The sequence below is a fragment of the Sciurus vulgaris genome, assembly GCF_902686455.1.
Source record: "Sciurus vulgaris genome assembly, chromosome: 17".
NCBI lineage: Eukaryota > Metazoa > Chordata > Mammalia > Rodentia > Sciuridae > Sciurus > Sciurus vulgaris.
Genome location: NC_136478.1, coordinates 30,922,261 through 30,949,449, shown reverse-complemented (window position 1 = coordinate 30,949,449; position 27,189 = coordinate 30,922,261). Strand labels below are relative to the sequence as shown.

General features: G+C 31.9%; 1 protein-coding gene across 8 annotated transcripts in view; it reads left to right on the top strand.

Annotated features, from left to right (window-relative positions):
• Nucleotides 1-27,189, top strand: part of CHD9 (chromodomain helicase DNA binding protein 9) — a 195,183-nt gene that overhangs the window by 114,276 nt on the left and 53,718 nt on the right. For all 8 annotated transcript variants that reach the window (XM_079118515.1, XM_079118514.1, XM_079118513.1 and 5 more), the window contains 11 exons: nt 336-473; nt 1,768-1,889; nt 5,463-5,706; nt 9,768-9,944; nt 11,332-11,475; nt 11,587-11,842; nt 13,065-13,275; nt 14,976-15,171; nt 17,279-17,446; nt 18,541-18,720; nt 25,595-25,705. In XM_079118515.1, coding sequence (XP_078974641.1) covers nt 336-473; nt 1,768-1,889; nt 5,463-5,706; nt 9,768-9,944; nt 11,332-11,475; nt 11,587-11,842; nt 13,065-13,275; nt 14,976-15,171; nt 17,279-17,446; nt 18,541-18,720; nt 25,595-25,705 — 1,947 coding nt within the window. The remainder of the gene's footprint in view (nt 1-335; nt 474-1,767; nt 1,890-5,462; nt 5,707-9,767; nt 9,945-11,331; nt 11,476-11,586; nt 11,843-13,064; nt 13,276-14,975; nt 15,172-17,278; nt 17,447-18,540; nt 18,721-25,594; nt 25,706-27,189) is intronic.

Sequence of the window (27,189 nt, the reverse complement as noted above, 5' to 3'; positions counted from 1 at the left end):
CTGAAACTTTGCAAATATTAAAATCTAATACTGGGGTTGGGGTTGTGGCTCAGTGGTAGAGCACTCACCCAGCACAAGGGAGGCCCTGGGTTTGATCCTGAGCACCACATAAAAATAAAGGTATTATATCCACCTAAAACTAAAAAAATTAAAAAAAAAAAAAATACTAATACTCTTTAAAACTTACAGCCTAAAAACTCTTTAATAAAAGTGTTTCATTTGTTTTTATCCACATAGGTTAGTATGTTTAAACTGTCTGTAATCATGCTGTATTTGAACTACTTACTGTTCTTATTTTTAAAATGGTAAATTGAAAAAAAAAATTTTTTTTACAGCCTGTTATTTACTACTTAGTAAAATGGTGCTCATTGCCATATGAAGATAGTACATGGGAACTAAAGGAAGATGTAGATCTGGCAAAAATAGAAGAGTTTGAACAACTACAAGCTTTGAGACCCGACACAAGACATTTGGTAAGAACCTATCATAAACAGCTTCACAAAATCTTAGCACATCAGAATCTCTTAGAGATTTTCAGAAATTAGAGATGCCTTAGATATATAGTATAATTTCTCATAATAGGTTTTGAGCGAGGAGAATTAGTCCCCTTAATGTAAAATCAATGACAACATTGCTAATCTACAATACTTATATAATGTAGGAGGTGATTTTTTTTTTTTGTTATTGTTAGTCATTATTGTTGAATAAAATAGTGTATAAATCATGGAAAGTATTTTTAGAGATTCCAAAAAGAAAATTTTGCTCTCTTCTAAATTAATGAAATATTAACAATGATTGGATTACTGAAAAGAAGTTTATATAGAATGGAATTTAATATGGAAATTATTTTAAGTAGTAACTTAAATGTCATGTTAATAATAATTTTAAAGTTCATTGGCTATTATTTAAGAAATGTTTTCTTGGAATGGAGTTGTAGCTCAGTGGTAGAATGCTTGCCTAGTATGAATGTAGCCCTGTTTTCTTTATAAGCCCTATTTGTCTTAGGTTAACAGCATTAGTTCTACATAGTCTTGATTCTGCAACTTTTACAATTCTTGAAATCAGTTATTATAAGTCCCCAAACTTTATTTACATCTTCCCCACACCTCCCAGTGCTGTTTTGGCTATTTCTGGTACTTTGCATTTCCATGTGCTTTTAGAATTAACTTGTCAATTTCTACAAAAACCGCGATGCAAGTTTGATTGGATTGTGTTGATTTTGTTCACTTTGAGAAAAATTAATAGGTTAACAATGTTAAGTGTTCAAATCAGGGTATATCTTCATTAGTTTTTCTCAGAGTATTTTGTGGCTTCAAATTTACTGGTGCTATACCACTTTTATTAAGAATCAATTTTTAAAAATTAGTATTTTAGATTCATTATAAAATAGCTGTTTCTTAAATAATTCATTATTTTTGCTAAAGTATAGAATACAATTGACTTTTGTACTTCAGTTTTACATTATGTAATCTTGCTAAAACTACTACTTAGTTTAGCTTTTAATAGATCCCAAAGGATTTTCTACATAGACAAATTATATCTACTATGAATAAAGATAGTTTTAGTTTTTCATTTCCAATCTTGGTGACTTTTGTCTGCTTTCCTTGCTTGATCATCCTTGTCACAGCCTATGGTACAATGTAAATAGATGTCACAGGGGACATCTTTGCCTTATTTCTGATCTTAGGGAAAGCTTTCAGTCTTTCTCCTTTAAGAATGATGTTAACTTTGACTTTTTCACCATTCATTCTTTGTTTTTCCACAAAGGACCGCCCTCCCTCTAATATTTGGAAGAAAATAGATCAATCCAGGGACTACAAAAATGGCAATCAACTCAGGGAATATCAACTGGAAGGACTCAACTGGCTCCTGTTCAACTGGTACAACAGGTATGTAGTATATCTTAAAAAATTTTAGTGTTATAACCTTTTCCTTATGTATGTCAAAATACATTAAATAAAGTCAATACTGATGTTTCCATATTGTTATTTTGATGAAGTCTTTGATTTAAAGTGAAGTTACTACTGGGTGCCATGGTACATGCCTGTAATCCCAGCAGCTTGGGAGACTGAAGCAGGAGCATTGCAAGTTCAAACCCAGCCTAGGCAACTTAGCAAGAGCGTGTGTGAAAATAAAAGAATTTAAAAATTTAAAAGGGGAACAGTGGGGATGTGGGTCAGTGGTTAAGCACCCCTGGGTTCAATACCTAGTATCCCTGAAAAATAAATACATAAAATAAGGTGAAGTTACTCTAGAAAAATATGTAAATTAGTTTAAGTTGTCAACTACACTGCTTCCTTTAAGTGTGTGTCAGTCAGAGTTACATTGATTAATCATTAAATTTGAAATAAAGTGCCAAGAGTCCTAAAACATTTGTTATGTTACAGGAAGTTTTTCAGCTTATCCGTTTATACTACTGTCTGCCTACAGTTGGTTTTATTTAGTAAACTGTAACACATTACACCTGTGTGAATTAGATCTCTGTTTTCTAATGCTTTCCATGAAGTATATTGCCAACTATTAATAAAGAATAGAATATAAAAATGAATATAAAAATTACCTCTTTGTTAGTATTTTTCACAGTTTATAAAATGCTTTGTATCTCTTTCTGTGTGTGTGTTTACATGTTTATGCATATATCTGGTATGAAGAATTGAACCCAGGTCCTCATGCATGCTGAGCAAGCAATCTATCACTGAGCTACTTTCCCAGCCCTCAAGCCACAAGTTCTTTTTTGAGATGGAAAGATAATTTTGAAAAAAGAAAAACATGACATCATGATTCAGAAAGAAGTATAATAGTGTATACAAAAGAGCAAATGAAGGCATTATTATTAGTACTTACAGCAATATTTGATGACACTTTAATTCCAAGTCACTTTTCTGTGATTTTACTTATTATATTATTCTTCTCAGTTGTCACACTTAGTAATAATGGTGAGTTATGTGACTCAGATGGAGTGCAGGCATCCTGTTATTCCATACAGTTTTCTTTTCCCTGGTTTTATTTTCTAAATATTAATCATTCTCAAGAATCATCCACATAAATGAGGTTAACACATTTTTTTAAATCTTGCCTTCCTTTATTGATACTCCTACTTCCTACATTACCTGTTTTAAACTTCCATCACTTCCTTCATGTTCTTTGTCACAATTCTGTCTCATTCACTTTCTGTATATGACTGCTATGCATATACAGTCATATACAGGGTGAAAATTCTTGCCTGCCCTCACATTCAATCCTATAAGCATATCTACAGCCATTCTTACCTCTAACCTTGTGCATTGCAAGGTAAAAGATCTTACTCTAGGACAAGGATGAATCATGTTATCTCAGTCCTTGACATGCTAGTTTCATCTAGTGTTTTCAGAGCTTCACTTCATTCAGTTATCATCCTTTTTTAAAAAATATGTTCAAGGGATCCCTGAAGACTATTTCTATCCCTTCAGTCTATGAATAAATTTGGGGTTAGCCTATCTATAGAAAGAAAACAAATGATAAACCTCCTTTTGGCTCTACTAACTGCTTTGAACCCTCTTTGTAGCTTTCCAGGCATATTCCTAGATAGAGTAGCCTGCAGTCTCTCTCCCCATTTCCTTATCTCCATTTCTCTTTTTAACCTGTTGTAATATAGAGTTTGTTTTTGTCTGTTCCCCAAAACTTGATTTTCTAATCCCAAGGATAGTCTTTAGCCTAATCTTACTTTCCATTGGGTAGAAATTGCCAATCCTTCCTGTAAACGTTCCTCCTCCCCATTCAATAGACTCCTGGTTACTCTTCCCCTGCCTGTCATTTAGTTGTTGCTTTTTGCTGCTTCAGGTTCTATCTTATTTCTCTTTTCATATTACATGTTTGTTCTCCCTCAGCCATACTCTGTACTCTGCCCTCCGTGCCTTTCCTTACTACTTTACTTTTGTATGTGCATATGCACGCATGCACACACACAAGCTTGTGTATGTGGTGCCTGAGATCAAACCCAGGACCTTGCAAATGCTAGGCAAGTGCTGTACGATTGAGCTATATACCTCGCCCTATTCACCAATAATATTTTAATAATTCCATATTATGTCTAAGACCTTGAATTCTGGGCCCATATTTCCATTCATCTTCTGGCTACCTGAATGTCAAACACAACAATTCTTCAAACACGGCAGATGTCAAAATTAATTTTAATTCCGGTTTCTTCTGTGTCAAATTTGTTTTTTCTCCATATTTTTCATCTTATTACTAATACAGTTTGTTTTATTACCCAAACTAAAATCTAGATGTCATCTTATACCCTATACATTGAGTTGTTTCCAAGGGCCAATTCATTCTAACCCATAATAGACTCTGACATCATTTCTGGAAAGTTAGTTTATTCTCCCTTAGTCTATATGCCCATAATATCTTCCCTGTCTATTAAAGTACTTTGCCATTTACTTCCCAACTTCTCATCCCCTTACCCTCTGATATCCTTAGTGTCACCAAAATAAAGTTTAAAGTACACACCTAACCTTATAGGGTTTCTTTTAAGATTTTCTGTGCCTCCTATTGCATAAAATAATGATGTCTAACCTCTTCTGTTTATGCCTCCAATCTCACTTCTCTCTTCTTCCTTTACCTTTCCCTGTTGATCATTAACTATATTGAATAACTTTTGGTCCCTCAGTTAGTTCCTCCCCTGCTCCCCCGCTCCACCTCCTGCTTTGCTTTGTCCTCTAGCAAAATCCTAATCATAACTGACTTCCTTGCTGAAGTTGTTTCTTCTTTGATCCCTTTTAGCTATAGTTTATTGGTTTTTCCTCTATGCTGCCATAATAAGTATTATTCTGATATTCTTCACTGGCCACATAGTACAATCATCTATAGAGCTTATTTTAAAAATTAGAACTGACTTTATCCTACTCCATACATATTAAATCATAATGTAAAAGTCGGGGCAGGGGAGAACCTAAGTATCTGTTTTGTTTCTTTTTCAAGCTTTGTAGGCTCTTCTACTGCACAGCTATGGTTGAAAACCAATAGTATAGTTGTGCTTCTACAGTAGCACATTGCATGATTATTTATTTATGTATTTGCATGTCTGCTTCTCTAATAGATACAAGCCCCTGGAAGGCAGAGAACATGTTCTATTTCTTTTGTATCCCATCTTCTCATACTGTCCTGAGATAATAGAAGGTATTTAATAAAAACTTCCTGAATAAATTATGTAATATGCATTGCTCTTATCTTTTCAGTTTTTAGAAAAATCAAACAGTTGTTATCTTTAATTTGGAGCTATAAAAATCTTTAATTTTTCCTTTGCAGGATTATAATAAAATTGTAATCTTGAGCTTATTCTGCACTTCATCAACTTTTGTTTTTATAAGTGCAAATATTTTTATTTACTCTTTGATTATTTTCATATATTTATCTTTAAAAACTTCATAGTATACAGAAGAACCCAATGTATGCATGGATAATATATTTGTTTATTTCAGACGAAACTGCATTTTAGCAGATGAAATGGGTCTTGGCAAAACCATTCAATCAATTACATTCCTCTACGAAATCCTTCTGACTGGTATAAGAGGACCTTTCCTGATTATTGCACCACTTTCTACCATTGCAAACTGGGAGAGAGAATTTCGTACATGGACTGATATTAATGTTGTGGTTTATCATGGAAGCCTGATTAGCAGACAGATGATACAGCAATATGAGATGTACTTCAGGGACTCACAGGTGTGTTACTAATGCTTTTGCTTGTTGTTAAGTGATCAGGGTTGAAAAAGATAGGCATTATATTACTAATTGCTTCCAAATTTAGCATAGATTTTACTTGCATTTTAAAATCATAGGTTAAGCTTAATTTATTTAAAATAAATTATCTTAAAATAAATTATAGTAACTGAAAACAATGACAAGCATTTAATGCTTTTTTAATTATAATGAAGTATGCAAGATTTATGCATATGCAGAAATTTGTAATCTTTACTATTTCAACTGGAATAATTTTTAAGAAAAATAATTATTGTTTTTAAATACACATTAAATTTATTTCTAGAAAAACTGCCTTTGATCATTCTTTACCTTTTTTCCTTCTTTTTATTTTTGTTGTTGTTGTTTAAATATTCAGTGAACACCATGACTTTAAATGGCTATTGAGGCGGGATTATAAATTTTCTTTCATGTTCAATGGATTTTGCCTTTAGACATCTTTAAAGTTTTTGAATTGTGTGTTGGAGATTTAGCTCAATGTTAGAGTACTTGCTTAGAATGGACAAGCCCTAGGTTTGAACCTCAGCACTAGGGGGAAAAACAGTTGGTCATTTGTTTTGTGTACTAATCCAAGCATACCTTCAAATTCTTAGAATCCATAAATCAGTACTTTGGTGATTTGATGGTTTTCTCCTTCTCTATATCCTGGCGGCTTTTTCCATTTTACCGTAGCCACCTTTTTTTTTTTTTTTTTTTTTAAACTTAAGAAAGTTGTTGATCGTTTTTTAACATATTTTATAAAAGTTTCTCAACCATGTATTTGACAATATAGGAAATGGTCAGTTGTTTTCTTAGGAATCTGATAATGACAACTTGAATCTCTACTGCCGCTCACTCAGTAAGAAAGGATTTTCTATTTCTCCTAAATACAAAACTATAAAATGAAAAAGATTATAATATAAGGAAGAATTTTCTAGCAAGAAAACACAAAGTGCCAAGTTGTAATCTTTTGATGTTTGTATGAATCTTTTTGGTTAGAAATTTTTATTAAGTAATAAGACATAAAATTCATTAGCAAAATTTATACCAAATTGCCCTTTTTAATCGAAAAAGATGTATTGCCTGACATTCTACCTCAGTAGCCTCTAAATATCTTCTTTCCCTTTCACTTATTGTTCCATTCTAAAAAGATCGTTATAACATATGTCCAGATCATTTATGGTAGAAGCTGAAATAAGATAATATACATCGCCTTCTACTTTTGCCTCCTAATTATAAGTGACTTTTTCTACATTTTTGAAGCCAACAGTGAATGAATTAACTGATTTTTTTTTTTTTCCTGTAACTTCATTTTCCTGCCTCCTTCCAGGGTTAAAACAACTGAATGTGTATGAAATTATGTATCTGTGTAATCCCTTAATTTGTATTCCTCATTTTTATTACAAAGTACTACCTTTGTACCTTTGGAGTCTATGACATCTCAGGTTATATTTTTATTTCTTTCTGTTATGTGTTGTTATTCTTAATCATACTTTTGTGAAATTTTAAAGTTGTATGGTATCATAGAAATGATTTAGTTTCATCTCATTTAGAGAAGGTACAACTAAAATCTTGAGACTTTAAGAAATTTCTAAGAAAGTTTCAATTTTAATATATATGGTATAAATATTAAAGAGTCAAACTAAAAGATTCTTGATGTATAATAAACTGAGTAATATTTATTAAGTATATTTTTATGGTAAATGTTACACATTCTAAGATTAACTGAAGAGGATTTAAATTTCAAAAAATTATGTCTTATGTAGTGTAATGGTTCTTTAAATATAGACATACCTTTTAATAGTTAAGGCTTACAGATATATTTTAACATAAAATAATTGAATATTTTCTTCTTTTGTCAAATTATCAAGTTGCTTAAAAACACATTAGTAGTAAAACTATGTTAATATTTTCCAGATTGCCCTGTGAGTAGAAATAATAATACCCATAACTACAAACGTTTTTTTTGAGTATCTATCATGTCCCAGCCAATATGCTGAAAGTTTACCTCTATTCACTTCATCTTTGTAACAGCAACCTTGTAAAATAGATATTAGCATCTCCATTTTATATATGCAGATACTGAGCCATAAGGTTGTTATGTAGATTGCCCAAAATACATATAGTAAAACTGTGATTAACATACCCAAGTCAGTGAAACTGAAGAGCCCAATGTAATATATCCCAGGTTGTCAGATTTGTATAAATTCCATCAATTTATACCTCATATTTTGACAATATTCTACTGGAACTGTTATTTAACTGAGTGCTCAGTGTATGCAGTCAATGTGAACTAACCTAAAAATTTCAAAACTTAATCAGAATACATAATTGTTCTTAACCTTTTCTTTCTTTTAATACCTAATAAGTTTAAGTTTTCAATCTACTATCTCTACCAATTCCTGGACTTCACACTGTCTTTCCATCTATTCCTTCTTATTTTATGGATTCCTCCTCATCCCCATATCTAAACTTTTGGGTGATCCAGTGTGCAGCCTTCAGACTCTTCTATTTTATGCTCATTCCCTTAAGCTACATCTGTACTGTTAGACTCCCAAATCACTAGCTGTAAACTCTTTCCCAAATTTCAGTCATATCCAAATACCTACTCAACAACTCCACTTGGATATCTCTAATAGACATCTTCAACTTATTTTGTACACAGTCAGTATCATGAATATTCTCATGTTAGTAAACAGCAACACTAAATTCCAGTTGTACAAACTAAAATTTTTTAGAGTCAAATTTGATTCTCTCCTAATGTCACTCCATATCCATCTCTTACGAAATTCTGTTGACTCTACCTTCAAAACATGTCTACAAGTGAGTGCTTTTCACCACCTCTAATGATGATGTTTTTACTCTGACAACTTTTATGGTCTCTGTGATCCTTTACTTGTATGTTTTCACCACAACAGTCAGAATATTTTTCCTGCAATCCCATCATAGCCTCTTGCTTAGAGGAATACATAGTCCTTGCCACAGTTGTCAAGTCCCTATTCTGTCTGCCTCATCCCCTTCCCCATTCACTGGGTTTCAACCACCCTGGCTTTCTTGCTGTGATCCGAGTATTAGGAAATATACAGGACCTCCATACTTGCTGCTTTTATCAAGAATGGTTTTTCCTCCAGATATCAAAATGGTTTCCTCCCTCAACTTCAGATCTTCTTCATATATCACTTCTCAGTAATGGTCTCCCAACCACCCTATGTAATATTGTAACCCTATAATCTAACCCTATTATTTTTACTTCATATTCATGGTTTATTTTATGCCTCTGCCTTATTGTTTTCTAAATTTAAAAAAAGATTCTTTTTTTTTTTTTTTTTTTTTTTACTGATTATATCCTGCATTAGGATCATTAAAAAGTATAAGTTCCATCCTAACAATTAATTTTGTTTATTCTGTTATCTTCTTTATCTCCAGCAACTAGAACAGAGTCTGGCACATAGACATTCAATAAATATTTGCTGAATAAATTATTTGAATGTCTGATTTTTATATTCATTACTTATTTGCCATTATAAATGTTAACTCAAGGATGTAAATCATAAGCATTACTATTGAAATCTCATTGGCCAGATTTTATAATGGCCTTTCTTGACTTAAATTGTTATTACAACTCTTTCTTTTCTTTTTTTTTTTTTCTTGAGGCAGAGTCTCACTAATTGCTGAGACTTGCCTGAAACTAGTAATCCTCCTAACTCAGCCTCTCTAGTTGCTGGGATTATAGTTGTGCACCACTGCACCCTGCTCTTATTATAATTCTTAAAAATTTTCTTGAAACATTTTACCAAGGAACACTTATTGGAATATAGTTTCAAATAATATAAATATGTAGGCATGCATTTTGAGAGTGATATTAAAAATAATAATCTAATACAGTTAGAATGCTTAAATTTCTTTCAAGGGAGTTTCTATGTATATTTACAAATTTCAGTGGAAAATAATTTACAACAAGTATCACTAGTTTAATTTTATGACATTTGTCAGGAATAAAAAGTGTACCTAAGACATTCTAGAATATTATATTTGATAACTTCTAGGGACGCATCATTCGAGGAGCTTACAGATTCCAAGCCATCATCACCACTTTTGAAATGATTCTCGGAGGCTGTGGAGAGCTTAATGCAATTGAATGGCGATGTGTAATTATTGATGAAGCACATAGGTTAAAAAATAAAAACTGTAAACTCCTAGAAGGTTTGAAACTCATGAATCTGGTAAGTATTCTAAAATCTTTTTTACTTAATTTCCTAGCTATATAGTGAAAGATCATAGACAGAGAACTAAATGCTAAAAATGTACTTTTAAAAAATTTTATAGAGATATCTGAATCCTATCTGTTTTAATTAAGAGAATTTTTGTTCAGTTAGTAAAGGGAATAATCTCATCAGTTTTCTAAGACTTGAAAAATTTTAGTTTTTACCAAAAAGCTTTAGTAATTAATTTATAAAATTACAAAAAGAAATCTTCGTAGGTTTTTACCACTGAAAAGAAAATAAGATCATAAATTTCTGCAAATTAGTTACTGAAAAGCCCTTTCATCAAAGGTACTCAGTAATTTATGGTAGAGAGATAAAGTTCCTACACAATTCCACATGCTTAGCACATTTTGATTATATTTAAATGGAATTTCTTAAAGTCACCTTCTTTGTAGTATATTCAAAGCTTTCAAATAAAAGGTTTTTTAAAAAATATTTTGACTTTTAACTAAGATCACATAATTAGTACATCAGTATATGAACAAATAAATAAACAGAACCACATACAATAAAAAATTGAAGTGCTCCTTTTATATTCCCTCTCTACCTATGCCACCACCCAGTTTAACTCCTCGCTCTGGTATTTAAAGTTAGATGTGTATCTTTCTCTTCATTTGCTATCTTATACATATATATACACACACACACACACATATATGCAGATCTGCGGGCATATATACACAATTTTTAATTCGGCAATTTAGAGGTGTTGTCAAATAAAATTTTAAATGGTAATTTATACTATTATTTTACATATTCTGTATTTTTTTCTGTTCCTATTGTGTTTTAAGTTTTAATGGAATTGTACTTTAAAGCATATTCTAGTCGCCACTTTACATTCTTGGATTGTAACTTCACTGATTTGATAATTTGTTCTGTGAAAAGTTTAATGATCTTTCAAATTACAAAGAATGAACACTGTTTGGTATACATATTATTATACCAATAATGATTCAGTACAAACTAAAAAGTGCCCCTTGTGTTCTTAAAAAAAAAAAAAAAAGTTTATTTCTTTGAGGTAATCCGAAATATGTATTTTCAAAAATTTGGAATTTTTAAAGGTATGCTTAAGTCAAGCTAGCATATAACATAGCATATTCCGAGACTGATAAAGAGGTTTTGGAATTTTTACTTTTATTTATTTTTAATTGAAGATCTGTGCTTCACAAAGATTTTAACACATTTAGAAAAGTACATTGCTGAAGATTTGTGGGAAGAGATGTGTTTTCAGTCGATTCTTGAAAATTATGGGCAGAAATACTTTTGAACATTTGATCCTCCAAATCAGCTTTCATTTAATTTTTGTACTATGGCATTTGAATGCAATTGTTCTTGCTTTGTATAGGAACACAAGGTGCTTTTGACTGGCACTCCTCTCCAAAATACAGTTGAAGAACTTTTCAGTCTTCTTCATTTTCTTGAACCTTTAAGATTTCCTTCTGAATCAACATTTATGCAAGAATTTGGAGATCTGAAAACAGAGGAACAGGTATCCATTGTTCTTTGTAAATAAGTACTTCAGATCTCTTACTATAATTATTTTATATGTACAATTGAATGTGCTTTTGTGTCATGTATATTTTTATTATGTTTTATTTAGGTGCAAAAACTTCAAGCTATCCTGAAACCAATGATGTTGAGACGATTAAAAGAAGATGTTGAAAAGAAATTGGCACCTAAGGAAGAAACTATCATTGAAGTAGAACTTACTAATATTCAAAAAAAATACTACCGGGCTATTTTGGAGAAGAATTTTTCATTTTTGTCCAAAGGAGCAGGACAAACTAATGTACCTAACTTGGTTAATACCATGATGGAGCTTAGGAAATGCTGTAATCATCCATATCTTATCAAAGGTAGCTAAAATGTATTAGAACAAGTACTTTTTTCTTTTGTGAAATACTAATGAACCATTAAACAGAACACCACTACAGCTGTAGAGGCTGTTAACAACTCTGTTCTGCTGTTCTCAGGAATCACAAGTGTTTCAGATTCATGGGCAATGTGAGCTACATTATAGTGTCTAATATTAGCATACCAGGTTCCAAGAGCAAGAGTTTTGTTTAATTTGTTTGGGAGTGAAATTCTGCAGTTTAATCTTTCTCATGGACAAAGGGTAAAACCCATCTTTGAACCTCTGTATATACATTTTTCCCCCTTGATCTTTTTCTAGTTCAGATATTCCACTTAGTATTTCAGTTTTTGTGCTACAGTAATGATACTCTTTAAGGTCTTGTCGATTTCTCTATCAGTGTTCTCTGTACAGTGTTTTGAGTCTTTTCATGTATGTATTCCTGTGAATATACTACTCATCTACTTAGTTTGCCTTAGACAATTGATCCTTCCCTTACAATCTCAATACACTTTTATGGCTTACCAAGGCTGAGGAAAGATGCTGAGAGCCCCTTTAATTCTGATCTAGATTCTTTGAAGAAAGTATACATCACAGACCAATAACATGACTTCCTTTTGACTTTTTCTTATTTTCATGCTAAGAAGATTCCCATAGTCACATCCACAGCAATTAATGATAATCCTCTGATGATGACCATTGTTATGATTTTTTTTTTTTTTTTTTTTTTTTTTGCGGTGCTGGGGATCGAACCCAGGGTGTTGTGCTTGCACGGCAAGCACTCTACCAATTGAGCTATCTCCCCAGCCCTGAGCTATCTCCCCAGCCCTATTGTTATGATTGATGTTTAAATATTTGATTTTTTAAAAATATATATGTATTTATTCACGTGGGTCAGGACCACAATTTTGTACATTCTTTTTCTAATGGCATTCATTTAGTATTTATCAAACATAAGTTCATATAAGCCATTATACCAGATTTCTAGAGAGGTGAAAACATGATTAAGAGATTATCTGTGTCCTCAGTGGAATTACCAATTTGGTATTGGCGGGGATTTAGCCGTAAACATAAATAATTCTAATAAAAGCAATATACTTGACATCAAAAAATTATGCTTTGTTCCAAAGTATGTAGGAGCACTAAATGTGAATTAAAATAAAAGCAATTGGGAATTGCCTGCATTTGTGCATTTTTGCTATCTTTTTATATATATTTTTTGACAGGTGCTGAGGAGAAAATACTTGGAGAATTTAGAGATACATATAATCCAACTGCTACTGATTTTCATCTTCAAGCAATGATCCAGTCAGCTGGTAAATTGGTCCTTATTGATAAATTGCTTCCCAAAATGAAAGCAGGAGGTCATAAAGTGCTCATATTCTCTCAGATGGTACGTTGCCTTGATATTCTGGAGGACTATCTCATACATAAAAGGTAAAACATATTGTAATACATTTAATATTATACTGTGAATTATGCTAAGTATGTTTATTAAGGTTTGTGCAAGGAATTGACCTAGGAATTGTTTTATTATTATATTTGTAAACCTTAATGGTACTAACACCTTCAATGTACATGTAAGTCAATTTAAAAATATATTGCCTATTTATAAATATATTGAAGATAACCATCTTCATTGGAAAAGGTGTTTCAAGAGGCATTTGAATCTATTTTATTATTAATAATTATAACCTGTTATTCCTTGATTTTTATCATAAGCTATATAAAATTGGTGCTTTAATTTCTGATTTATTTGATATGGGGTTTATTGTTTTACTTTTTGAGTTTATGATTGTAAGATAGTCTTAAGTATTGCTTTGTGTTTAGGTAAATAGGATATTTATAAGCTATTTTATCAGAATATTAGAGTTTAATTTGAAAACAGTATATTATTATAAAAGGACTCAGATATTACAGTAGTACAATGTAACTCAAACAATTTAGACCTTTATATAGTAGTAAAGATCAATACTGGTGAATATTTTCAGAGATAATGTAGTTCATGGTTCATTGTTATTTTTCACCTTTGTTTCTAGTTTGTTTGTTTATTTATTTATTTTGTTGTTGTTGTTGTTCTGTGCTAGGAATTGAACTCAGGGTCTCTTTGCATAGTAAGCATGCACTGCATGTTACCACTGAGCTATATCTCCACCTTTTAGTTCTGTTTTTATTGTCAGTTTTCATGTCTGTAGCTTCATTCCAAAATGTATATTGCTCTCAATTTTATACCATATAAGTAAATATAGGAACATTAAGTTGCAATATTCCCCAAACCAAACAGTCTTATATTTTGTCGATTTTCTTACACAAAGAACTTGGTACAGAAATAAATCTGTACATATAAATTTATATTGTGATGAATTTCATGGAGAACTCCATGTTTTATTATCATCATAAATAACTTTATTAGAAACCACACCCCCAGTTGCAGTATTTGAGATAATAGTGGAGCTGCTGCTTAAACTCTAGGAAATTGTACATGAAAAGTACTGTCTTTTCCAGAGGAAGTGTGACAGATGTCACACATATGCCCATTTATTTCGTAGCTCTTAAATTTTCATGTAATTTGTTTTTATTAATGTATTGAAGTTTTTTGAATTTTGTGTATGTTAAGTCGGGAAAGATAAAAGAAGTTAAAAGATTATTGCTTTAGAGTAATGGCTGTAAAAACTTCTGCAACATCCCAGTTTACCCTGAATAGGTTATAGCGTATAAGGAAGTATATCAGTTGATAAAGTAACATAGAATTTGGATTAAAAACAGAAAAATTTATAGGCCTATTGGATAGTTGTGTGAAAGTCATTACTTGTACAAAAGCAATTTGTGGTGATATGTACAGTAATGTAGATTTTTATAAACTGTCTTTTGTTATTCCAACTATTGAAAGTGGTACTTATTATAATGCTGTTTTACCTGTATATTCAGGAATGCAGACATTTTGAATCTTTATGTTACTTTTTGTTCCCACTGTGCTTCTTAGCAAGAAGTATAAAGCCATAGAAACTTAATTGGGATGATTTTTCTACTTCATTTTATAGTTAAACATAATGTTGCAGAAAAACTGACTTTACCTTTGATTGTCTTCCCTTTTCATTATATTCATCTACCTAAATTTAGTGCATTTTATTTGATAGATATTTATATGAGCGAATTGATGGAAGAGTCAGAGGGAATCTTCGACAAGCTGCTATAGATCGATTTAGTAAACCTGATTCAGATCGATTTGTTTTTCTCCTGTGTACCCGAGCTGGTGGGTTGGGCATCAATTTAACTGCAGCTGATACATGTATAATTTTTGATTCTGATTGGAACCCTCAAAATGACCTTCAGGTAATAAACTCCTTGGCTAACAAAGAGTATAATTATTTAAAAATTCATGTAACTTTTTTAGCAGTCCACATCTTTTATTTTTATCTAGCGGACTAATGTGTTTTTCTAAGAAATATCTGTCACATAAAATAGATGAAATTATTTTAATTTTGATTTCAAGATAGTGAAATATAATAAAATGAACTTGTTAATATGTCTCACTAACTTATAAAAAAGTATGCTGAGTTTAATACAGTATTTTTAATTCTTTAGTATATAGAGAAGGGATATAATTTAGTGGTAGAGCACTTGCCTAGCATATGCAAGTCCCTAGGTTCAATCCCTAGTACTGAAAAACCAAGAATTTATGACTCGTAACAAGAATGTTAATTAGAGTGGGGAAAAATAGGTTAAAATTTGCAGAGATTAAGCATTTAGGAGGAATATGAGATGAGAACAAATGATAAGAGAAATTCCTTATTCATGATAGTTGAAATTTATTGCAATTTATGCTACAACTTTGTATATAAAATCAAATATAATAAATAGTTATTGAGAATATACCTGGCTCAATAAAATACAAGGTTTACATTGCTCGTTTATGTAACTATATAATCCAGTTCACAATATCAGGTGGTTATCCAGAATTAATACATAGATTAAACCAGGGCACACTCTTCCTGTAGAAGGCCAATTAATAAATATTTTAGGCTTTATGGACCAATATAAGATCTCTGTCACACATTTTTTTTTCACAAACCTTTAAATATGTAAAAGCCATTTTTACTTGTCAGGCAAGATGTGATCTACAGGCGGTAGTTTGCCAATCCCCAAATTGACTTTAAGTCATGATTATGTGCCTTTGGAATGCATATTTATAGTTAAAACTGCCCTCAGTGCTTGTGATATTAAAATTAAAATAATAGTCATATTGTAGAACCTGAAGAGTAAGTAAAAGTCTATACTGACTTCCTCAATTTCTACCTCTCACTTGATTTTTCTAATTTTCTGTTATTATAGATCTAGTATTTATAAACTAATAAAAAGTTATGATATCTTGTATATGTTACCTAGTTCTAGAATAAAATTACCCATTTATAATTCCGGGTTCCAAATGGTACAAACTGAATATGGACAGAATAAAGTTATCAACAAAAGACTTAGATATTATTAATACCTGTAAATGTTGAAGCCACAGATTGTGATTTAATCTGAGTATAATTGGAATATGATTAATATTAAGAGAAAGACTATATAGATTCTGTAGAACCTTTGGAGTCTAGATTTATCATACAAACTTTAAGTTTAGTTAGGAGCTCAAGATAAAATATGAAGCTCTTATGTAATCTTTGATAGCTTCACTTTTTCTAATGTGTACATATTAATTAGTTCTTCCACTAAATAAAATGTAGATCTCGAGAGTTATCCAGCTTAGAAAATATTTTTCAAAGACTGTTGATAATGGAGTAGAGAACAATTTAGAAATTTAGGGTTGGACTTGAAGACTTAAAAGTTTGAGTTGTTAGCAATGAAAAATTCTGTTTGTATATTTTGTGTTCATTTCTAAAATTACAGGTTGAGTATTCCTTATTGAAAATGCTTGAGACCAGAATATTTTGAGTTTCAGATATTTTTCAATTTTGGAATATTTGCATATACCTAATGAGCTATCTTGGGGTCCCAATATAAACACAAAAATTCAATAATGTTCCAAATATACCTTGAAGGTAATCTTATAGAGTAATTTAGTGTGCCTGAGCTTTTGACTGACCCTATCAGGTCAGGTGTGGAAGTTTCCACTGTGGCATTTCATTGATGCTCAAAAAGTACCAGATTTTGAAGCATTTTAGGTTTCCAAATTAGGGATGCTCAATTATGCCTCCATTAAAACACAGTAATCCTTCATGGATTTATATTCTTTGGAGTATAATCTTAAATTTTAACTTAATGATGATTGTTGGATTATTTCTCATCCTATAAAGTTCTGCCTTTATTTCTAGAAAATAGTTATCTTAATTTAGTAGCTAATGTCTAAAATTGTCTTCTACTTTTACATTCCATTATGTGGTAGAGTAGAAAATGTATTTTGTGAAGAAAATTGAATCTCTAACTTTTCATTTTTTTATAGGCCCAAGCTCGTTGCCACAGAATTGGTCAGAACAAAGCAGTTAAAGTCTACAGATTAGTTACTCGTAACTCATATGAGAGAGAGATGTTTGACCGAGCCAGTCTCAAACTGGGCCTAGATAAAGCTGTGTTACAGAGCATGAGTGGAAGAGAAAGTAATGTTGGTGGTGTATGTATATATATTTTTTCACTTCAAGTTTTTGTGTTAAATTATTTTGTATTTAGTTTTACTTTAGGTAGTGAATCTCTTAATTTTGGTCCACAGGGACCACTAAATACATTGTTTTATGCAAATAGGCATTCTAGAATAGAACTATGTTTAATTAATACTTTTGAATACTTTTTGGTGTATCTACATAGCTCCAGAATTTATGAATTCTAACAATCCTGTCTTCAAGATAAAAATGAGAACATCATTGCTGGGCACAGTGGTGCATGCCTGTAATCCCAGCATTTTGGGAGGGTGAGGCAGGAGCCAGCCTCAGCAATTTAGGGAGGCCCTCAGCAACTTAATAAGATCCTGTCTCAAAATAAAAACAAAAAGAGCTGGGGATGTGATTCAGTGGTTAAGTACCCCTGGGTTCTTAATAAAGAAATAAAGAAATGTTCTCATCTCTTTTTAGGATGTTTGTATGATGGCATAGCAAACTCTAATTTGTGAAATTTTCTTTACTTATATCAAGTTTTTCAAAAAATTTTAAATGTCAGACTTATAACATTATCTTCATCTCATGATGGTTTGTGGCATTTTTTTGCCTCAAGAATTTTGTCTAATATAAAATATTAGTACTAGCCCGGTGTGGTGGCACATGCCTGTAATCCCAGGGGCTCAGGAGGCTGAGGCAGGAGGATCTCAAGTTCAAAACCAATTTCAGCAAAATCAAGGCACCAAGCAACTCAGTGAGACCCTGTCTTTACGTAAAATACAAAGTAGCACTGGGAATGTATCTCAGTGGTTAAGTGCCCCTGAGTTCAATCCCTGGTACCTGATTCTTAGTACTAAAAAGAACCTTGAGGGGTTACTTGTCCCTTAGGCTTTGGTTTAATTGAAGTCTTTTGACATAGTAGGTAATTCTTATTTTAAAAGCTGTCAAAGAAGAGTCAATAACTTAAATATATTCTTTCATGGAATTCTCTCTCATTTGCCTCCCAACCCAAATGCAATTTAAACATAACCTCTCATGTTTTCAACATTCTTTAGGGATACTTTTGCACTCTGTAAACTTTAAAAATACTGTTATTACCAAATTGTTTTCCTTTTAGATTCAACAGCTTTCTAAAAAGGAAATAGAAGACCTGCTTCGACGAGGTGCTTATGGTGCCATTATGGAGGAAGAAGATGAAGGCTCTAAATTCTGTGAAGAGGATATAGATCAGATTTTACTACGTCGTACAAAAACAATTACAATTGAATCAGAAGGACGTGGGTCAACATTTGCCAAGGTAACAGTGAGTACTGTATGTTTTAAACATAAACAATGATGTTTATGTCTCCATTACTGAAAAATTTTTATGATTCTTGTTCTAAATCTATAAGCATACTAAGTTAGCTCAGAGCTAATAATATATCCCTTTCCTTCAGTTTTTTTGATCTTACATAAAATTTCACATGGACTCTTCTGCACCTAAAGAAATGGAATAATTGTAATAATTGCAACTACTTTTGCATATTAATCAGAATAAAACATTTAAAATCAAAGAAATTTAGAAACTAAAAAATATATATATCAATGACAGAGCAAAATGTAAGTAATAATGTCAGAGATTCAGTCAACTTACATTAACTTTAATAATTGAACCTAAAGGAGAGGAAAAAATTGCAATTTCATTTTAAATACTATAATCTAATTTTAGAAGAATAAAATGAGATTTTTGTCTTTAAAGGAAGCATTAATAACTATGTTCAATTTATAGTAAACAATTTCAGAGTTACTAATATATTTACATATTCTATATGTTTCATTATTTCTTTTCTTTCTTTTTTCCCCTTTTCTTTTCAACAGAGACATGGTAAACCTATATCTTCCATTCATCTGAGGTGTTTTTTTAATCACAGTACTCTTTATCATCTGCACTGAGTCATATGAGTTTTCTTCTTTCATCTTCTTTTCTACATTTTTCTTCATCCCAGTCCCTATCCCCATCCCCATTTTACTTCCAGCCCAGAAATCTTTGTTTGTCTTTGTGGGGGAACCCTTTGTTATAGTAGTCCTATGTGTGCTGCACCAAAAGTAATGATATCTGTCTTCAAATAGAAACTTTACTTGCATTCACAGTCCAGTGAAATCTTGTGTCAAGTACTTTCCTAAATACTGTACTAAAATGAATGGACTATAATTGCTGGAAAAATTAAAATAGGAAATTGTTTCATCTATGTAAAATAGGAGAGCAGAAAGTAAGGAAAGCCTTAGTTGAGGCTTGAAGTAATTGTGAATTTCATTGTGTTTGAAAAGGAGAGAGAAATCCTCCTAATTGAATCATATATTGCTAATGTACAAGGAATATTTCAGAAATACGGCATGGAATAAATGAATTAGATGGAGTTGAAAGTGAAGAAATTAGGGAAGTTGGATCCAATTTGTTAAGGACTTTGTGTGCCATTTGATAGGCAGTTCAACTTTTTTTTTTTTTTAAAGCCCCTTAACCAGGAAATATTCACATGCAATCTAGTTTAGAAATTTAACTCTAGGAGCAGTGCAGAAAACAAGTTGGAAAGGGGAAAGACTAGATGCAGGGAGATCTTAAAGAAATGTGTTTAGGAAGTAATGATTGGTGAACTGGGGAGAGTAGGATCCATTTAAATCAGCAGGATTTGATGACCAATTGGAAATCTGTGGAACAAGTTATCAAAAATAACTTAAATTCTGTCTTGAGTTAGCTAGGAGGGTCATTTTGTCATAAAACATGGAGAATGCAGGAGAAGTTCATATGGGAAAAGTAAAATATTAGAGCAGTTGTATTTGCAACATTTACAGGGCATCCAGGAGAGTTGGCTGAGATACAGTTAAAAATTTGGGGAGTTATTAGTTAATAGAAAATAAAAAGTGTAGTAGATAGTATCATAGAAACAAAAGAAATATTGCTTAAGTATAAGGTTTTAAATAAAAGTCATCATGATGGCTAGCTCTTATGTCTTTCCTGGGAAATCTTATTTACTTTTGATTCCTTTTCTCTGTACTTCATGTGTCATAGGTGCAGGAATTGAACCCAGGGCAGTGCACTGTACCACTGAACTACATTCTCAGTCCTTATTTTTATTTTCTTATTTTAAGACAGGTTGTTCTCAGCCAAGTTTCCCAGCCTGACCTGGAATTTGGATCCTCCTGCCATAGCCTCCCAAGTAGCTAAGATTATAGGCATGTAGCATCACTCCTGGCTATACAGATATTTTTTCTTATGTGTGAAGTTCAGTGAAATCCAGTTAATACCAAAGGTATTGTTAGTCTTGATTGTCATCTTTGTTGATTAGGCTAAGCATAGAGTGATTTTCCTTAACTTTTTTCTCCCCTTGAAATGAAGATGTACAAAAAAAACATGTAATGACCACATGAGAGTCTAGGCTTCCTCATTTAAAATGTGAATGATAATAATTATGATAGGCAAAATACCAGTGTTTGAATTTTGACTCATAAGCTGAGTGACCTTGGACAATTAACTTAACCTCTGAGTCTTTCTAGTCTTTAAAGAGATTATAATCATCATACTTGGCCTTCTCTACTTTACTATAAAGTACTGTGAAGGTATTACTTAGATGACTCAGATGTACTCTAATCATAATCAGCTATACTCTAAGAATAAGAAACACTTAAGCATTTGAATATCTATTTTAAAGTCTCAGACCAGGAAGTCACTGCTAGATTTGGAGATAAGGCTCACTAAATAGTAACAAAATAGCTGAGGAGAGTCCAGAGAATTTTCTGTAGTTGCTTTATAATTTGTTTATTTCCTAAATAATTAGGCCAGTCCCAATAGCTGTATGGGAATGGTAATAAATAGTGGACATTTGGCATAGTAAAGTTGGTAGTATTTTATACTTTTTTCTAGAATTTTCAAAGACTTCTGCTAAATATACTTATTTTCAAAGATTTGGACAAATAAAGTATTCATTTCTTGGCATTATCAAATAGAATTTGATAAGGAGCTACATAAATAGAGCACGCTGCTCATAAAAATACTTAGACCAAGCCATGTGCGGTGTTCCATGCCTATAATCCCAGCTACTCAGAAGTCTGCAGCAAAAGTATCCAAGTTTGAGCAACATAGCAAGTCCCCATTTCAAAAATAAGAATATTTATGCTTTGTACATAACCATCAAGTAGAACTCATTATTTGTAACTTCATGTATAAGTAGCTATTATCTAAACCTCGTTCTGAGAGACTTTCATAAGGACATTAAGGTTTGTCCTAGAAATAGAAAAGTTTATTGTTATGTGATTGGTTTGGGTGTGTGGGTGTGTGTGGGTGTGTGTGTGTGTGTGTGTGTGTGTGTGTGTGTGCGCGCGCGCGCACGCATACACACTGGGTTACTTGTTCATGGTAGACCAGTGCTCCAACATTGAGCTACATTCCAGGCAGCTCTAGTCTAATTTTTAAAAATCTTGTGTGGAACAAAAAGTTTGAATTGCATAAACTGGGACTTCATGACATCTTCCACAATGGGCTTTTCATTTCCAAAAATATTATTCCATTGTCACAACCCTTGAGAATCATATAAGTTATCCTGAAAATGGGTTACCTGGCAGTTCATAATATCTTGAATTATTTAGGGACTTTTAGAAAATTTGTTTGAAAAATAAAATTTGTTTTTCTTAAAATGAATGTAACCAAAGCTATTTAATTATGACGCTTAGTTTCTTCTTGGCAAATTATTTTGATTATCAACAGTTATATGTTACCAGCATAAAAATGATCATGCACTATAGCATTTAAAAGTCTGTATCCATTCAATGCCTGTTGGTATTTATGGCATTTCATGTTGAATGTTCTCCAATACATCTAAAATAAACAGGCATTTACTAGATTGATTCAATCTCAAGGGGCAAGATGAGTACAAAAATTCACTCGTATAACCCCAGCTACTAGCAAAACTGAGGCAGAATAATCACAAGTTTGAGACCAGCTTTGGCAACTTATAGAGACCCTGTCTCAAAATTAAAAAAAAAAAAAAATTAAAAAGGATGGGCTATTCAGTGGTAGATTGCCCTGGGTTCAAGCCCCAGTACTGGAGGCTGGGGTGACTCTCAAGATACATGTATCAGTGAAACTGTAATTCAGAATTAAGCCCTGTGAACTATGTTCAGTGAACTTTTCACAGTTCCTGAAAATAGGTAAATTTGTATCACTGAAGATTTCAAAATATCATATGTCTTTGATTGTAAGAAATTCTTTTTTTGTTTTTCTTTTCTATTTAGTAGTACTGGGAATTGAACCCAGGGGCTTGCACAAGCTAGCCAAGCACTCTACCACTGAAGAACATCCCCAACCCTTTTTTCAAATTTTATTTTGACACAAAGTCTCATTAAGTTATCCAGAATGGCCTGAAACTTGAAATATTCCTGCCTCAACCTCCTGAATAGCTGAGAGTACTGCTGTGCTCCATGATGCTCAGCAAGAAATTTGTTTGAGTCAACAAAGTGAAGTCCCTCATAGTTTAGGAATTTCTAGCGCATAATTAGATATCTGTCCATTGTACTTATTCATATACCAGTTTGATGAATTGTTATCGTCCATTTGATTAAATGTTGTCATAAACAAGTTGAGCATCTGTACTCTGAATATCTAAAAAAACTGCTCCATAATCCAAAATTGAGAATTAACACAGTGCCCAAATAATTTTGGATTTTGGAGCATTTCCATTTTCAGATTTTTTAATTAGAAATACTCAGCCAGTAAAGTCTAAGCAAATATTGCAGAAATAAAACTATAAAATCTGAAATCTGAGTAGTAGTCCCAGGCATTTTGCTTAAGGTATACTCAATCTGTTCTTTTGTACAGATAACGGTGGCTTTTTTCTTTTTGTTTCATCAAGCTAGTTAGCCTTTGTTATTTCAATTTGGATATGAGTTTTTAATATGTGGTTTATTAATAGGTGTCTCATTGTATTATTTTCTGTTGCCACTGTAAAAATTTAATGCAAATTTAGTGGCTTAAAACAATACAAATTTATTCTCTTATAGTTCTGGATGTCAGAAGTCCAACATCAGTCTGCCAGGGTTAAAATCAAGAGTCAGCAAGGCTGGTTCATTCTGGAGACTCCAGGGGAGAATCTCTTATCTCTTCCAGTTCCTAAGAATGTCTGCATTCCTTGACTTGTGGCCACAGTACTCCAATCTCTGCTTCTGTTGTGTCATATCCTTTTCCTCTTTTATAGACAAATCTTCCTCTGCCTCCTTCTTGTAAGGGCACTTGTAATGAATGACATTTAGTGGCCACATGGATAATATAAGCTAATATCCCATTTCAAGATCCTAAATCACAGCTGCCAAGTCACAACACAAGGTTCCAGGGATTAGAACCAGATATCTTCGGGAGCCAAAGTTCAGTCTACCACACTCATAATTTTGAACAAGTAAAAAATTATCGTTTTTATAAAGTTTTACAATATTAACGCAGTAGCTTAGAGGAAGCAAAAAAAAAAAAAAAGGAATTTCATTTCATTAAAGCATTTATTACTGTCACTTCAATTTTATAAATATTCCAGGAAAAGACATTTTTAAACACTTATAATATTTAACACTTGCTTTTTATGCAAACACCTTAAAAGACCAACCTTAGAGGAAAGCTAGATGGAATGAATGAATATACTTATTACTTGGTAAGCAATGACAAGAACTGAATCTTATGTTCAACTGGGGGCATTTAGTATTTCAATTTTGTTCCTGTTCATTTTCTAAACATTTTATAAAGTTTCAAACTATAAATACAGACAGAATAGCAGAATGAAATATGTATACTCATCATCCACCTTCAACATTATCAACTCATGCTAAACTGTTTCATTACTACCCACCCATCTTTCATATTGTTTTGAAGCAAATCTCAGCTGTCATGTCATAACTTTATACATACTGTTTCCAAAGTATCACTAAAGATAGACTTTTTAAAAAGACAACCACAATATAATATTTAAAAATAAAATTAGATGTAATTCCTTGATGTTAATTATCTTGTGTTCAGAATTCAGTTAATCTTGAGTGTCGTAAATGACTCATTTTTATGTTTTATTCTCTTTTAATGTATGATTTTCTACACTTTTATCAGAATGCTTTTTTAAAGAAGATTTAAATCCTTCAACTACCATTAGGCAGTATTTTAAAGTGATTTACCTGTTATGTTCTCCTTTAAAATTTTTTTAATGTGAACTATTCTTCTATTTATTTGTATAAGATTTTTTTAGCCCCTTTACTTGCTTAAAGTGTTATGTATCTTTATTTTATTTTTTTATAAAGTAGTTTGATGATTTTTTTTAACGTGGCATTTTCTGTTTTCAGTAACTTAAATTATAAATAATGGTTATTAATTCAAAAAGTATAGAGCTGAAAGGTAATATCTAACATTTCTTCCAAGTAAAATATTTATTTTCTTTTGTTCTGTATTTTCTTAAATTTTTATGACATTATCTATACCATATATTTATTGTAAGGAAAATTTTTTCTCTCTCTCTTTCTCTCTCTCTCTCTCTCTCTCTCTCTCTCTCTCTCTCTCTCTCTCTCTCTCTCTCTCTCTCTCTCTCTCTTTTTTTTTTTGATGGTGCTGGTAATAAAATCCAGGACCTTGCACATAATATGCAAGCATTATATCACTAACCTACATCCTAGCCACTGGAAAAGAATTTTTAAAATAAACACAATAATTCATTTTTATTTTCCATATACTATGTTGCATTTTTTTTCAGGAGATAATACGATTTTGAAAATGTGATGGATATTAAAGTAGGATACCAGAAAATGAACTATATTGTGTAGGTAGATTTTGTAACTCTTTTTCTACCCTAATTTCTTAATGTTTGTGTATCTTTTTAGAAAGTATCTCTGTTCTATGCAATTTCCTTGCTTACAAAGATTAAGAGTTAACCAACAGTAGTAACTAATTTAACTCTGCTCATAAACTCTAACCTGTGTTGGCATTAAGCCTTTGCCTTAAACAAATGCTGTGTTATATTTCAGACCACTGGATTTGAAACATGCTTTGACTATTGTGTATGCTGAATTTAAATTCTATCCACAGTAAATGTGAAGAGATAATATTTTAAGTATACTTTGATAGATTTTCCCTTTCAATTCATAATGACTTGAAAAACGGCGATTATATATTTCAGGCAAGTTTTGTGGCATCTGGAAACCGGACTGATATTTCCTTAGATGATCCCAACTTCTGGCAAAAATGGGCCAAAAAAGCAGAAATAGACATAGATGCCATCAGTGGCAGAGTAAGTATTTATTTCCCTCCAAAAATAATTTTGTTTTGAGATACGAAGTCAGTAACTTTATAGTATTTTAAGGTATTCAGTTGTAAAGATACCGGATAAAAACTTCTGCACACATAAATTGAAATGAGATAGGAGAATGTTTATATACTGAATTAGGCATTACTTCAATTTAATACTTCTGATATATGTCATGATTAGTTATAATATAGAGAAAGTTTAATTTGGGGATATAATTTATCTAATTAAATTATGTTTAAAACTTTTTAAATGTCTTAAATTCATAAATTTTCTTTTCTCCTTTATGTTTTGTTGGTATCAGAACCCTCTAATGAGCTAATAAAATGTAAGAGGGTGAAAAAAGGCAGTCAAGAAGTGGCATTTATAAATTCTTTCTTTTATGACTTCCCTAGAGCTGAGGAAGACAGGGCCAGAAAGCTAAAATAAAATTCATGGAACTGATAATTATAGCATTAACTGTCTACCTACTGACACCTGTCCAGCAATTTTATAGGAATTAATGCTTATAAGCCTTACTTTCAAAATAACATCCTCATGATTAATTTCATAGTAAGCAGTGATACATGGAGTCTCTTTTAGTTTTTTAACATGGAAAGCTTTACAGTTATTAATAACATCACTGCCATTCATAATGTGTTTTTAAAATGTATATAATTTTGTGAAGCAAGTAAATTTGAAAAAAATTATAAAAATCTTATTGCCTGAGACATTTTCATATGCTAAAGTGAACTCTGCAAATCAGTATTAAAAATCATGAATGAGGACTCAGACATGGCCTAAACAGCTGATGCCTTTTCTGGCCCCTTGTTCTTTCCTCTTCTTGTAATGCTATTTCCTCCCTGCCTACCTGACAAGGTCTGGTATCACTATTTTGTGATGTTTTTTTCTCTGACTTCCTTTAGACACTCTTGTATAGTAAAGGATTTCATTTTGAACAGCATTTTTTTGGGGGGAGGAGTTGTACCAGGGATTGAACTCAAGGGCACTGCTCAGGACCACTGGACCACTGAGCCACATCCCCAGCCCTATATTGTATTTTATTTAGAGCCAGGGTCTCACTGAGTTGCTTAGCACCTGGCTTTTGCTGAGGCTGGCTTTGAACTTGGCAATCCTGTCTCAGCCTCCAGAACCACTGGGATTACAGGTATGCGCCATTGAGCCTGGCAACATTTTTTTTTTTTTTTTAACATATTTATCTGACCCTCGGATATGGTTTCTTTATGAATAGACTCTTATTTATCTTTGTATCTACAATCCATAAAACAGTGCCTTACTTAGAGAAGCTTTTAAATAAATGTAGAAGGTGTGTCAACTAAAGTTGTTTTGAATGAATAAGCTAAATCGAGCACAGAGAGGAAGAAACATAAATTGCCTTGCTTTTGTAATATTAGTATAACTCTTGGAGCAAACTAAAACATATTTCTAAATCTATAAAATATTCATAACTTTTGACCAATATTTCAATT